This window comes from Capsella rubella, unplaced genomic scaffold (assembly GCF_000375325.1).
Source record: "Capsella rubella cultivar Monte Gargano unplaced genomic scaffold, Caprub1_0 scaffold_8, whole genome shotgun sequence".
Lineage (NCBI taxonomy): Eukaryota > Viridiplantae > Streptophyta > Magnoliopsida > Brassicales > Brassicaceae > Capsella > Capsella rubella.
The window spans coordinates 9,345,023-9,358,558 of NW_006238916.1; the positions used below are offsets into that span (position 1 = coordinate 9,345,023).

At 32.1% G+C, this 13,536-nt stretch overlaps 3 protein-coding genes across 6 annotated transcripts; 2 read left to right on the plus strand and 1 right to left on the minus strand.

Annotated features, from left to right (window-relative positions):
• The first annotated feature begins 7 nt into the window (after nt 1–7).
• On the plus strand, nt 8–2,880 carry LOC17876382 (putative glucose-6-phosphate 1-epimerase). 2 transcript variants are annotated; one of them, XM_006280775.2, is made up of 9 exons: nt 10–283; nt 669–743; nt 1,222–1,278; nt 1,361–1,521; nt 1,648–1,788; nt 1,886–1,988; nt 2,088–2,187; nt 2,268–2,524; nt 2,668–2,880. In XM_006280775.2, exons 1-8 carry the CDS (start codon nt 191–193, stop codon nt 2,474–2,476), a joined length of 939 nt encoding a protein of 312 aa, XP_006280837.1. In that variant the 5' UTR covers nt 10–190; the 3' UTR covers nt 2,477–2,524; nt 2,668–2,880. The 2 variants fall into 2 exon arrangements, with proteins under 2 accessions (XP_023635061.1, XP_006280837.1); XM_023779293.1 differs by having other exon boundaries at nt 8–283; nt 1,361–1,788.
• A 5,506-nt stretch (nt 2,881–8,386) lies between these two features.
• LOC17875921 (probable myosin light chain kinase DDB_G0271550) lies at nt 8,387–11,878 on the plus strand. 3 transcript variants are annotated; one of them, XM_006280938.2, is made up of 3 exons: nt 8,387–8,861; nt 10,546–10,796; nt 11,285–11,878. In XM_006280938.2, exons 2-3 carry the CDS (start codon nt 10,548–10,550, stop codon nt 11,765–11,767), a joined length of 732 nt encoding a protein of 243 aa, XP_006281000.1. In that variant the 5' UTR covers nt 8,387–8,861; nt 10,546–10,547; the 3' UTR covers nt 11,768–11,878. The 3 variants fall into 3 exon arrangements, with proteins under 3 accessions (XP_006281000.1, XP_006281001.1, XP_023641609.1); XM_006280939.2 differs by lacking the exon at nt 8,387–8,861 and adding an exon at nt 10,199–10,441; XM_023785841.1 differs by lacking the exon at nt 8,387–8,861 and having other exon boundaries at nt 10,463–10,796.
• Nucleotides 11,879–12,095: 217 nt separating this feature from the next.
• Nucleotides 12,096–13,445, minus strand: LOC17876276. The gene is made up of 3 exons (XM_006281095.2): nt 13,205–13,445; nt 12,954–13,124; nt 12,096–12,506 (listed from the first exon to the last, which is right to left on the minus strand). Exons 1-3 carry the CDS (start codon nt 13,363–13,365, stop codon nt 12,269–12,271), a joined length of 570 nt encoding a protein of 189 aa, XP_006281157.1. The 5' UTR covers nt 13,366–13,445; the 3' UTR covers nt 12,096–12,268.
• Between the last annotated feature and the right edge of the window lie 91 nt (nt 13,446–13,536).

Sequence of the window (13,536 nt, forward strand, 5' to 3'; positions counted from 1 at the left end):
GTTTGAGCAAAAACGGCAAAAAAAAAAAAAAAAAAAAGTTGCAGCAACCTTTTACTCGTTTTGCGTGAAGAAGCAGTGAACAAAAAAAAAGCGAAAAGAGAGTGAGAGAAGTAGAGTAAAAACGACGATATATACGGGAAATCTCAGGATCTCGATCCTGTTCTTGGTTTTTGTACTTTCAGTACTCTCCATGGCGACGAAGCGTCATCATTTTGAGCTCGCGAAAGGCATCAATGGCCTTGATAAGATCGTCCTCCGCGAGTCTCGCGGCCGCTCTGCCGAGGTAAATTTCCACCTACGATGCCGCAGGCTCGTTCTCACTGTTAATTTGTTTGATGTAGATCAATTTGAATTGGAGATCGATTTTTGTCGTATGGATTATGATTTGTGAAATTTTTCTTAGATCCTTGGGTTTTAGACGAGTTGTAGTGTAATTGAGTTCTGTATCTGTGTATGCAAACGGAAGAACCGGATCTGTGTGTTTAGCTTACTGGTATTTCGATGAAGGATGTGTTAATGTTTAGTCTAACCTATGGATCTGTTGCTGTTTACACAGAGGTGAATTGATTTTTTTGAGTGTGAGCTCTCTGCAAATTTTCCGATATCCATCGTGTTTTTTTCTGTGTTATTACTTTTCTAAAATTCTTAGTGTTGTGGAATGAATGCAGGTATACTTGTATGGTAGTCATGTAACTTCTTGGAAGAATGAGAACGGAGAGGAGTTACTTCACCTCAGTAGCAAGGTACTCCTTATCAGTACTGTCTTCAACTTCATTCAGTATTGAGTTTCTAGTTAATATAACGGGACATTTGGTTCATGATGAATGTTTCCAACTTCGTTAGAGATGATATGGTACCTTAAAGAAGTTGAGTTCGATGATTCACATTTATGTATCTCACTTTATTTCTCTCGTTGATTGTGTCTCTATAATGCAAAAGCGAGATTTCTGTTTTAATATAGCGTAATTGTCTCATTGTCTCAAAGAAGTTCATGTAAGATTGGGTGAAATCTTTGCCTAAATTTGGTTATTTACATTGATCAACATGCAAAAGGAAAAGATCTTTACTTCATTTCTTAAAGAAGCATGTGAAAGAATAGACAACATTTTTACTTTGAGGTCTAGTAATTTGTGAATACTAGAATAGTCTTTCTTACCCGGCATGTGTGTATATGAGCTACAAACGGTACATATCTGAAACTATTTGTTATGAATTGTGCAGGCCATATTCAAGCCCCCAAAACCTATTCGTGGAGGGATTCCACTATGCTTTCCACAAGTAAGTGCCTGTATTTCTTCCTTTGTTTGTTCCGTTTTAGAGTTCATTATTCTTATGAGTTTCTCTTTTTTTGTGCGTGCAGTTCAGTAACTTTGGTACACTTGAATCACATGGATTTGCTAGAAATAGGATTTGGGAAATTGATGCTAGCCCGCCTCCTTTGCCATCGAATTCTTGTTCTAATGCATTTGTTGACCTGATCCTAAGGCCAACTGAAGACGATCTGAAGATCTGGCCTCACAAGTATGATTCTTCAAAGACTCGTTCTCTATATTTTTTTCAAAACAATAGGCTTTTATTAAATTTAAACGAAAAATATCTCACAGAGAGCATTACTAACTTTCTTTCATCTTGGTGGGTTCATTTCAGTTTTGAGTTCAGGCTGAGGGTAGCCTTGGGGACCGAAGGAGAGTTAACTCTGACATCTCGTATCAGGAACACCAATTCTGATGGAAAGCCGTTTACATTCACATTTGCTTATCACACCTATTTCTCTGTCTCTGACATCAGGTAAATCTCATTGCATACATTTATTTACTTCTTTTTTAAGGAGATCTGGAATATAAATAAAAAATTTGTAATATGCATTGGTTTTTCTTGTCCTCAGTGAAGTACGGGTTGAAGGATTGGAAACATTGGATTATCTTGACAACTTAAAGAACAGAGAACGTTTTACTGAACAAGGCGATGCAATAACTTTTGAATCTGAAGTAAGTTTTCTATTCCAATCTCTTCGTTTCTGAAATATCTCTTTTGTCTAGTATCTTCATCACTCATAAGAAAACACTTGTTACTTGGTGAAAAAATAGACTGACAAGATTTATCTAAGCACGCCTACAAAGATAGCCATCTTGGACCACGAGAAAAAGAGGACTTTCGTTATTCGCAAGGACGGGCTTGCTGATGCTGGTAAGATCCGAAACCCTGTCTTTCGCATTGAGATCAGTATCTGAGTGTTTTTTTTTTAATATGAGTGAATCATCTTTCAGTGGTGTGGAATCCTTGGGATAAGAAATCAAAGACGATCTCTGACTTGGGAGATGAAGACTATAAGCATATGCTTTGTGTGGAAGCTGCAGCCATCGAGAGACCGATCACATTGAAACCAGGGGAAGAATGGAAAGGAAGACTCGAACTCTCTGCAGTGCCTTCTAGTTACTCCAGTGGACAGCTTGACCCCAAGAAAGTCCTTGAGTGACTCTTTCAAACTCCAAAATTATCATATTTCTCTTCTCTTTAAACGCAGGTAACTTCACTTTACTCTTCGCCAGTTAGATTCTTCTTGAGCACATACAAATCTTCCGTTTTGATTTTCATATTCTGTCAGTTTTGCTTAATGATTAACATTTTTTGTCTATCATTTTAATAAAGTTACATTTGTTTGTACAGGACCATAAAAACCAGTGAAGGGAGGACTTGAAGATCATCGGATATACTATTAAAAGAAACTGAGATTGAATAAAATTGTTGCATAATGCTTCTTGGTTCTCTCTGTTGTAACCACAGACAATAAACGATTTGAGGATCAAGACAAGAGACTTCCACCTGAAATTTTCTAAATGTCCGCTAGATTTATATATTTCATGGTTAATTCGATACTAATACTACTAGTAAATTATTAGTAGTAATATAGGTTGACAAAACAGTTGACTGTAACGTTGGGAGGTAATGAATAATTTATACGTTAAGCGAACTAACCTAAGTACCCAACCTGGTCTTTAGTCTTCGTCTGCTCGAGTCCAGAGGTATTTCGACTTGTCAAATTTGTGGGTTATACCTGATGCGCTGATAAAGTTTGCTCGTGTCAAAAGGTTTTGGGTAGGTTGTTCGCGTTTGGTTGGTCTAAGAACACGTTTATACGATCTCTCCAGTTCCAAAAAGTGAAAATTTTGACCCCAAGTACTCTCGTCGTAAAAGGTAAAGATCTCAATATCAGAACAGGATCTAAGGAAACCATGATTTTTGGATCTTTACCATGAGTAGGAGGAGGATATGGTGTATGGTGTATGGTGTATGGTGTATAGTGTATAAGTGAAAAGTTGATGTATGTGTCCTGAGTTGATACATCCATCCACTTTTTCCAAATGACAACAAGTAAGCATTAACTCCAAAATTAGCATTAAGAACATATATAATTATTTATAGTATTCAGTTACAAAAGTTAATGGTCTGATATCGAGTATGGACCGTCAATTATGGAAGTGCCATGATAATAATTGATAAGTAACTAGTACTACTAACTCGAGATCAAGTACAAAGATCAAAAAGGACGAACGTGGGATTTATTTACAAATTACATCTAACAAAGATACTGTTTCTGTGAAAACGAAAATCCATTATTAAAAAAAGAAAATAAAACAAAAATAAGGCATTTTGTTTTTTTGGATCCACACAAGATTAGACCATCCCCGATGCTAAAGTTGTAAACAAGTTTTTTAGCATTATTGTAATTACAAAAAATATAAGTTATGAAGTTAAGAAATTTTTGAAGATAAAAAGAAACATATGCTTCCAATGGTAAAGTTCTAAGTTTAAAGTTTTTAAAATTATAATTAAAAAAATTTGCTTTGAAAACAAGTTTGAAGTACAAATCTCAAACCAATCAATTGCCTACACCTTGCACTAAAAACTTTTAGCAAAATTTCTAACTAAGATATTTTTCTTAGGTTAATATATATTTTTGATTTATTTTTTTACCTTTTATAAATAAGAAATTTGCTAACATACTTCCATTGGACATGCTCTTACATCTGGCTCGAACATCAAGAGATTCCCTAGCTTCTGTATTAAATATAATTTTATATAAAAATAATTATTTAAGAAATGATTTTTTTGTCGTAAATGCTTTTTTCTTTGGATACAAAGTCATATTCTGAATCCGATTCATTGTATGTGGGAGCTGAAGTTGTCCTCAAATTTGTTCATCATGATTTTACTATTATAAACATAAAGAAGCAATATTAAATTTTCTCCATAGTAACCAACGATTGTAGTACTCGTTTAGTTTTAGAACTACAAATGCGATACTCAAATATGGTTAATTTGTCTATAGAATTGAATAGTAAAACTATGGAATAACATAATCATTACAATAAACAAATCATGAAATCATATAAATAAACAAATAAAGTTTACAATTGCGAATGATTTCGATTTACGAAAATTTGTATTTTTTTTTACTGATGTATGTTAGTAATATTCTTACAAAAATTGTAGGAACATTCTCACCATATTATCATCAATTAGTGTTACGTTAATTTTTTCCAAAAAAGAAAAAAATGTAATTTCAAGTTTCGTACTATGTCATAAAAATATCCAAAAGCAGAAAGTATCAAGTGAAGAAGATAAGCTAAAGCTAAATCTAATAGTCTACTGACAAGTGGCTTGTAACAGACATGACCCAAGGCCCATGTTTATTCGTTCAGGTATCCGACACGTGGCTTCTAAGTCCCACAGAAATCGCTTGACACAAAAAAGACCTTAATAAATGATGTAATTATCTCAATATATATATATAACTGAAAAATGAAAATGTTTAGCTTTCGTAAACACCATCATCATCAGTGAATATTATGACAATTTTCCACGGTCCGACGATCTACACTAATGTTTCGGCCTGATCTTACAAATATAAAAATATATTAATACCGCCACGGTTTAAATACAAATTTAAATCCAAAAAAAAAAAGAAAGAAAGAAATTATTACACGTACGTATGTGTGTAAGTATGCAATTTGGATTTGGAGACAAAACTCGATGGTTGCATTGCATGTTCCGTTATTTGGATTCTGAACTCTCGTCGTCATATGTAATCTCTATCTAAAATGTAATGATCATCAAGTTTGTGACAAAAAAAAAACCTGTTAACAACTGGCAATGAATCCAATGATCCTGTCCATTTTCCTAGGATTAGTCACTGTTTGGCTTTTAGATTTCGTGTATTCATTTCTGATCATGGTTCCTTATGTATTAATCTACCCCCAACAAAAAAAAAAAAAAGAAAGAAGATAGTTTATAGAAGAAGAAAAAAAGAAGATGTGTGTGTGTATAGTCACTGTAGTGGGGTAGTACAAAGGACCCATTGTGTACGTTTGAAAGGCTACAAGGCGTGCTTACTCTTCATTTTCTTTATTTATATTTATATAATCCCAATTCTATTTTTTTAATTTTATTTTATTTTTAACTCTTTGCTTCCACATGCCGTCACTTCACTTTAACTCCTTTTTTAATTATTATATAACATTTTTAACTAATAATAATAATATCATACTACTATTACTATTACGACCAAATCATTTTCACCGTTTATAATACTTTTGTGATTAGTTTCTTTCATGACATTACATGTATCATTATAAAGTCATTATATGACCAACATATCTTACTACTTTTGGTTTTACCATTTCAAAATGTTATATTCATTCAAGGCCAATCAATCCATATGCATGCATGATTTCGGTTTATGCTAAACATATTCATCTAAACGATAGTTGTTTGAAAGAAAATGTTTTGGTTGTTGATGGCTATTGAATTTTTGTTTAACAATACATAGTTATTTTACATACAAAATCAATATGGTATTATTTATATTACGACCAAACTAATTGTTATTCATATATCTATAGAACATTAGCACTCATGTCTTTTGTTATTGGTACTTATATTATTGTCTAATATGCGGCGGACAAAAAATGACATGTATTTTCTGTGATTCATTTTATTAAAAAAAATAATTCACGTAATTACAATCAAAATTGTTAGGTAAAGCTAAAGTGAGTTATTTAACAAACCAAAAAGCTAAAAAGGAGGTAAGAAAAGTAATTGAAAATATATATGGACAACATTTATCTGCAACGAATATACAACTATCTACAGACAAAACATTGTAAGTCTTCATCGGTCTATATAAATATAATTATATACAGAATCAACAAACAAAATAATTCATGTGATGTAGTACCAATACGATAGTTAGATGTTGACTTGCAGATTCAAACTTTGGAACTCTATAAAAAATCATCTGAGTTTACTAAATTAAGCCAATAAAAGCAATTATCGTGTCGGTAAATTACTGCTAAGTACTTGTACTTTATATCATATCATGTTTGGTTTGAGTTTATTAATTAGAATATTGTTAAGTATTATAAATTAACTACTTTGAGCTTTCCTCCTTGCTTCTCGTCCCACATGGCTCCTCGCCTAATCCAGCCAGCTCTTTGCTCTCTACAATACAATTAGATTGTTATACTATATACGATTACAAATTTAATAACATACGCATGCATCCGCGGATGGAATCATTTGATTTTTCTATTACAACAAATATTGGGAATTAAAATATTGACCGCAGATCAATATGTACTATAGTTTTCTTAAGTGTTTGAATTGTTTATGTACTAATTTACACTAATCTTTTTGGGATCTGGATTTAAGGACGGTAATAGCAGACCACGATGGAGATGAGATTTGTTTTTTAATGCACCGGCAATTAGTTGAAAGATTGGTAAGATCTATGAACTCTTGAGTATTGCAATTAATTATATTCTCTTAAAACATATTAGCATCGTTACTAGTTTAGCCATAGATATTTATGGTTAACTTTGAGACGACATAAGGTCGCCGATAAGTAATTTTTTGTTGTAAAATATTTGGTATTGTACGATAAATATATTACCAAGTTTTCTATTATTTTTTTTTATAAAAGGATATATACGATTATACAATATCACAAATAAATAACTAAATAAATTAAAGCTAAGTGATTATTAGTGAAAATAACGAGTAATAAAGTACACTGATTCAAGTTATAATAACAATTAGTCGGTGCGTAATCGAAGCCCCATGTTAGCACGAGATTTCTTTGAGAGGAGAAAACGAAACAAGTAGAAGACAAGCAACATTTAAATATATATTTTTAAATTATTATAAAATTTAAAATCATGCCACTTAAATCATGTGCTGATAATTTATTTTTAGAGTTGTCCAAAAAAAAAAAAAAAGAGTGTTGTTAATTAGTTTGGAATCTTATGAAGAAACTTAAATTCTATTTCTAGGGTTTTGTTATGGACCGACTCTTTAATTTGTCATTGGCCATAAAATTTAAAACCAAATTAAAAGCGAATAGTTTTTATATATTTACTTAAAAGATTTTTTAACTGGTTAATAATGAATCTAGGCCTATTCATCTCGTCACTTGACAAACATATATGATGAATCTAGGTTTGAGAAATCTCCTAAAACATCAACCATATAATTTTATTTCCAATATATAAAGACATGAAAGTATTCATGATATATGCAAGTGTATGAAAATTGAAAATGTGATTCAGTGTATAGATACTATAAGAGGATCTATCTCATGAAACTTGGTGTCAGATAAAATTGATAATCATGGGATTTTTTGGGTATGGTTGGATAACACCCAGTACGGATGATGATGATGATCGAAGGAGAATATATACGTTTTATTAATATACAAACTGACATAAAAAAAATAGGGAAAGTGGAATCATCTGAATTTCTAAAAATAATACAGAAAACAAAAGGATCATTATTATTATGTTACACAAAAGATATATAGAAGCTTAGCTTTGTCTTCAATTGGTTGTTACTATAATATTTTATTTCTTGTTGATTTTTTTTTTTAAATATTGCTACATGCATATCTTGATCATGTTCCAGTGAGGACTTGTCTGGAATATATTGGCTAAAAAATCACATATTTTTGGTTCATCATTTGTCCAAATCCTCTTGATCTTCTCAATTTTATATTATATCAACACATCCAATTATCTCACACCCCCACTTATATTTATTATTAAAAATAATATATACATACAGAATCTAAAATCATAAGACTTAGGATTCTACAATTTATCAATAATACTCAAATTATGTAAACTCTTGAACATAATAATTTATCTATCTTTTTGAGTTAAGACTTCAACATGATATATATATATACAAAGATTAATTCTCTACTATGTAGTCTATTTCACATAGTGACATTTATATTAATGATGAACAAAAAAAATCATCGATCTTCATATATAAAATGAAGTTATTGTTTTATTTGTCTTTTAGAGAGAGAACATAAAAAGCTAAGCATATGAAACCTCTGAGCTTTTTCCTTGCATCCTTCCTTCACAGTCACAAATAATACCACAGCCTGTCAAAATTTTAGCCTTTTTAAAACTATTTTAACTTCAATCTTTATAAATTATTTGTTTATTAATCCTTATTAAGTTTTAAGCATTTCCTGAGCTGTGAATTCCCATTATTCCCTCTCTCTCTCTCTCTCTCTCGCTCTCACATTCTCTCTCCCTCTGTATCTCTCTATCTCTTCTTCCACACAGAGCTTTTTATTCCATTAATACTAATTGTTGACAAAACAAATCCTATAGTGATCTCTCAGCTTTTGGATTTGCTATGCTTTGAAGCAAGTTGGTAAAGAAGCGTATATATATATATATATATAGTAAGGTAAGTGTGAGATTTAGGTGAGTTTTTGTGGCATGACCGTAGAACATGTGATCAATGAGCTTCTTTGGAGAGAATCACAACTTGGCCACTCTTCTTTTCAGGTAATTCATATAAAAGTTTATTTCTCTGGGTGTTTTACTTGATAAAGGTGATGAACTATATATAGAAAGGTTTGCTATATTATATGTATATATGTGTGTTTTTGTATGCCCATCAAACAGATTCTGTATATAGCCATATAGGTATGCCTCCTGCTATATCTATATTTATATATACATGTGTGTGTGTGTGTGTGAAGAAAAAAGGAAAGACATAACATTGGGTTCTCAAGTTGGTTTGTTTAATACTTCCGTGAAGAATATAGTTTTTAACAATCGAATTTTGATAGCGAAATAGATATTTTGTTTTAAAAAGAAAGAAAGGAAAACAATAAAATGAATCGTCCCTTATCTTTTATAGCCAAATTATTGTCCTTGTCTTATATCCTATTGGGTATCTAATTTGGTACTCTACAAATATAGATTACATAGACATGATCTTCTCATGTCCTTGCGAGCGTGTGTGTGTTGTATACAAGTATACATGCAAGTAGCTTAAGTACATGTGTCATATAATATGATTTATGTGTTGGACAACTTTTGAAAAACAACATCCCAGCAAACAAGGTTAAGTGGAAATTTAGGTGATACATTCCTCTTCACATGAATACAAGAACATAATGAACGATGTGACATTATAGATATAAATTTCTATTTAATTGATTTTAAATAGACAAAAACTTAGGTGATACAGTCTTCTTGGCATGCTCATCAGTTTAATAAGTCTCACTCTCCTATTTCTTGATTTTTTTTTACTGCTCGACTAGTGTTTTTTTTTTAATCTACATGTCTCTATCTATTTTATTTTTATCTTTTTTTATATATTCTAAAGACTCATGCTTATCCAAAAAGAAAAAAGGAAAACAAAAAATCAACAACTTGCTCTCTTTTTTTCCTTCGTCCTTTGCCCATGTTCACCACATATTTTCTATTTATTGCAATTTAAAAACTCGAATCATACTATTTTAAACTTTAGTAGTGAAAATGATATTATTGTACCATATCTCCTCAAATTGTTTCACCAATTTTTATATAAAATATTATATTATACATGTCCTTTATGCATAAGACCAACATTATTAGTAGTATCTTAGCCATCAAGATACTACCAATAATGTTTGCTTTAAGATATATATCCTATTTTGCACATAAATTTTCTTACTAGATAAATATATAGATATTATACCATAAATGATAAATTTAGATATTTTGCATTGGCCATGAAAGTAAATAAATCAATTTTCATTAAAGAAAAAAGCTTTTTAGTAATTTTCAATTCAAAATTAGTAGATCTTTTATATATTGTCTATGAATATGATTACTAACAAAATTTTCAAAAATTTATAATCCACTTTTAGTGATGTATAACTTGTTCCATCCATTGATTTGGTAATCAGAAAGACATTTTGATTCGTTTTTATTTATAAATACTTTGGCTTTGAGACAAAACAACATGAGAGAGAGAATCTAATCAAACAAATATAAGAATTGTGTCCCACTAGTCAACCTTCTTTTGTCTACAAACCCTTCACTTCAAAAAACTAGTGGCTTCTGACGATTACTCCATCAGGATCATATCACATGTAAACTCACATATATACAATCTAAGTTTATTAGGGTTCTTTTTTTTCATGTGTTTATAAAATCATCGAATGGTTATGAAGTGTATGAATGATCTTCGTTTCAGGCATGGGAACAAAGATCGTTGAGCGAATTAGGACAAATCCCCTTGGCTTAAAGAGTGTTGATCATAGTGGATTCATCAGATTTGGCGTTAATGGTCGACGAAAATCGCCAAAGAAGACGTTGACTGACGACAAAGAGGAGGAACAAGAAAGGGTTTCTGTTATTACGCCAATGGATAGGTTTCTTGAAAAGCAAAATGCTGAATCGATCAGACATACAATGCAAACCCAAGAGGATATTTTCAAGCAACAGGTACGCTGTTCTTGCACATATATATGCATCGTTAAATGGATTTTGTCTTTTAATCCGGTTTCATGTTTGTTTTGGTTCGTTTTTTTTTTATAATTATAACTGAATTAAAGTAATCAAACTGAAAAGTAAATCTAGTGATGGATCAGCTCGGAGTAATCCATTTCTATTTATTAATGCAAATTGAAATATTTTGCTTTGAATCTAAGTTTTCACTTTTGGATTATTTCAGCTTTAGTTTTTCTGTTTTTGAAAAGGATGATCAGTTTAACGAATCTAGAAATTCATGATTTTGAGAATTTACTTTAGTTTACTTTCTTTTCTTTTGTTTCTTTTACTTAGTTTTCTTTAAATATACACACAACACAATTTTCATTCATTTTCTTTCAGATTGGTTTTGACCAATTTGGGTAATCACATCAAACATAACACCTTTTTTTAACTTGTTGATAATATAACTATGCATATAACAAAGTGATAATTACTCGCAGGTACGAGAGCTACATAGAGTATATAACACACAGAAAATGATGATGAATCAACTCAAACATAGAAGCCAATATTGGACTGTTGACAACAACAGAGACCAAACCGGTTCAAGAGAGAGAACCGGAAGCTGTTCAGGCATAGACCTCGAAAATGTGGTTAGAGCAACACAAACGACGACGGATCATATCGAAGAGAGCGAACTAGAACTGACACTGAGCATCGGATTGTCTTCTTCATCAAATACTATGAGTACAACAACGGCGAATAAAGACATGGACTACTCGTCGACGACGTCGTTGAGATCATCATCGGATAATTGTAATAATCAGAGCAATAATAATAATAATAACAACAGTAATAATAACCAAGAAAGTAGCGGACCAAACACGCCTATGAGCAGCTCAAGTACAACGTCGTTGGATCGAGAGAAGAAGAGACCTCATTGGCTTTTTCAAGGACTTAGTATTAACCGAACCTCTTCTTGATTTTTTGTTAATTCACTGACTTTTTCTTTTATTTTCTTCCTTATCTTCTTCTCATTCTATTATAATTTTGTATCTGATTTATTGTTATTACTACCATATTTACTGATTTCACTTTAGGTCTAATTATCTTTCTTCGTTAGCACTGAATAAACGGTTTAATTTGAACCATTGACAAAACACACCACTAGTGTTATAAGTTTGCTTAAATAATATATTTTCATATGTTTTTGGAGTTCAGTGAGGTCACATAAATTGAGAAGGATATAGCTTAAAATATAAAGTAAGATAAAAAAAAAAAAAAAAACAGAGCAAATTTGATAGTTCGAGGTGTTTTTTAATTCGACTCTATTGATTTTTAAGATTGGTCTAAGTTACTAATCTCAATGTTCACAACCCGTCTTAGTCCATCACAATTTTATACACAAAATCGTATATTTCACTAGGTTATTTCAACGTAAATATTACATAAACCCTCTCTCTCTCTCTCTTTTGTTCTCCCCTCTAATAATCATCTTCGTCATCTCCATCATTTCTTGATCGGAAAAAGTTTCTAGCCACGGCTGAAGCGGCTCCAAAAAACATGAAGAGAAGTAGGACGTCGAAGCCGCCACCACCACCAACTGCCACCACAGGACCAGGGGCAAAAAATGAAAACGGTGACCATCCGTAACCGCCGTAACCATACCCGTAGCCACCGATCAAAGGTGGTGCAACCTGAGGATTCACGTAGATGTTGGTCCTGTGAAAAGAAAGCTGTTTAGGATATAAAGGGACTATACAATAAGGTCTTTGACTCTTATCATCTTTTGCGTTTTCTAAATTGACAAATGAATTTGACATAAAATGCTAATAGCTGTGAATTACATATAACACGTAAAAACAAACAATGTAGGCCTAAAACTAATTGTGTTTAAGACCCAAATTGTAGTTATTATAAGGTTCAAAAATGTAGAAAAGTATAAAACAATAAAGGGGCTTAAAGTATACTAATGGGCTGATATGGATATAAGCCTGCTAAAGCCCATGCATGAAGCCTCTTTAATCGAGAAACAGAAGACATAAACAAATACGGTATTTTTATACGACAAAAGAAAAAAGAAACTACTGTACAATTCTTCTTGAAGGTACATATGCAATTAAAATCGAGATTAAAGGTTTTAAGTAAAAAAGGTAAATGAAGAATTACCTTGATCGGTTGTTAATTCTAGGAGGAGGGCGAGGAGCTGAAGAACGAAACGCTTGACCGCCGACTCTTCCACCGCTTTTGGCCGCAGACGCATCTCCAACGCTTCCCAAAGCCAAAACGCCAACCGCTAGCGTCGCGATTGCCAATTTCGCCAACTGATTCTCATTCTTCCTATTCAATAAAAAAGATTGAATAAGAAGAAGAAGACCAAACTTGAATTTAAAACGTAATTCTCTAAATAAATAAATTACCGGGATGAACCAGTTTCTTCGTCGTCGTGTTGAGGAGCTTTACAACAGATAGAGTTGGGACGAGTGAGGTTAATATTGGATCTGGGTTTGAAACTGTGTCGGAAATCGTACGTGTTTGATGAAAAGCTCTGTCGTGAAGAAGCTACGGCAGCGAAATACATTTTTGTTCTTGTTTTGGTCTCTGTGGTTTGTTCTTACTTCTTCTATGCTCTTCTTCTAACTTCTATAAAGTAGACATCGTTCTCGTCTTCGTCTTGGTTACGTTTTTTTTGTAGCTCTTTAGTTTGTGATAAAACGAATGCCACGTGGGTAACAACTAGTGGCCTACTAAA

What these genes read in the sequence shown, in the direction of transcription:
- LOC17876382 (XM_023779293.1), top strand. Translation starts at nt 191, where the DNA reads ATGGCGACGAAGCGTCATCATTTTGAGCTCGCGAAAGGCATCAATGGC. An exon ending in TACTTCACCTCAGTAGCAAG is followed by an intron (nt 744 to 1,221) that starts GTACTCCTTATC and finishes TGAATTGTGCAG; the next exon opens with GCCATATTCAAGCCCCCAAA. An exon ending in GGACGGGCTTGCTGATGCTG is followed by an intron (nt 2,188 to 2,267) that starts GTAAGATCCGAA and finishes ATCATCTTTCAG; the next exon opens with TGGTGTGGAATCCTTGGGAT.
- LOC17875921 (XM_023785841.1), top strand. Translation starts at nt 10,530, where the DNA reads ATGATCTTCGTTTCAGGCATGGGAACAAAGATCGTTGAGCGAATTAGG. An exon ending in AGGATATTTTCAAGCAACAG is followed by an intron (nt 10,797 to 11,284) that starts GTACGCTGTTCT and finishes AATTACTCGCAG; the next exon opens with GTACGAGAGCTACATAGAGT.
- LOC17876276 (XM_006281095.2), bottom strand. Translation starts at nt 13,365, where the DNA reads ATGTATTTCGCTGCCGTAGCTTCTTCACGACAGAGCTTTTCATCAAAC. An exon ending in GAAGAAACTGGTTCATCCCG is followed by an intron (nt 13,125 to 13,204) that starts GTAATTTATTTA and finishes TTTATTGAATAG; the next exon opens with GAAGAATGAGAATCAGTTGG. An exon ending in AGAATTAACAACCGATCAAG is followed by an intron (nt 12,507 to 12,953) that starts GTAATTCTTCAT and finishes TTCTTTTCACAG; the next exon opens with GACCAACATCTACGTGAATC.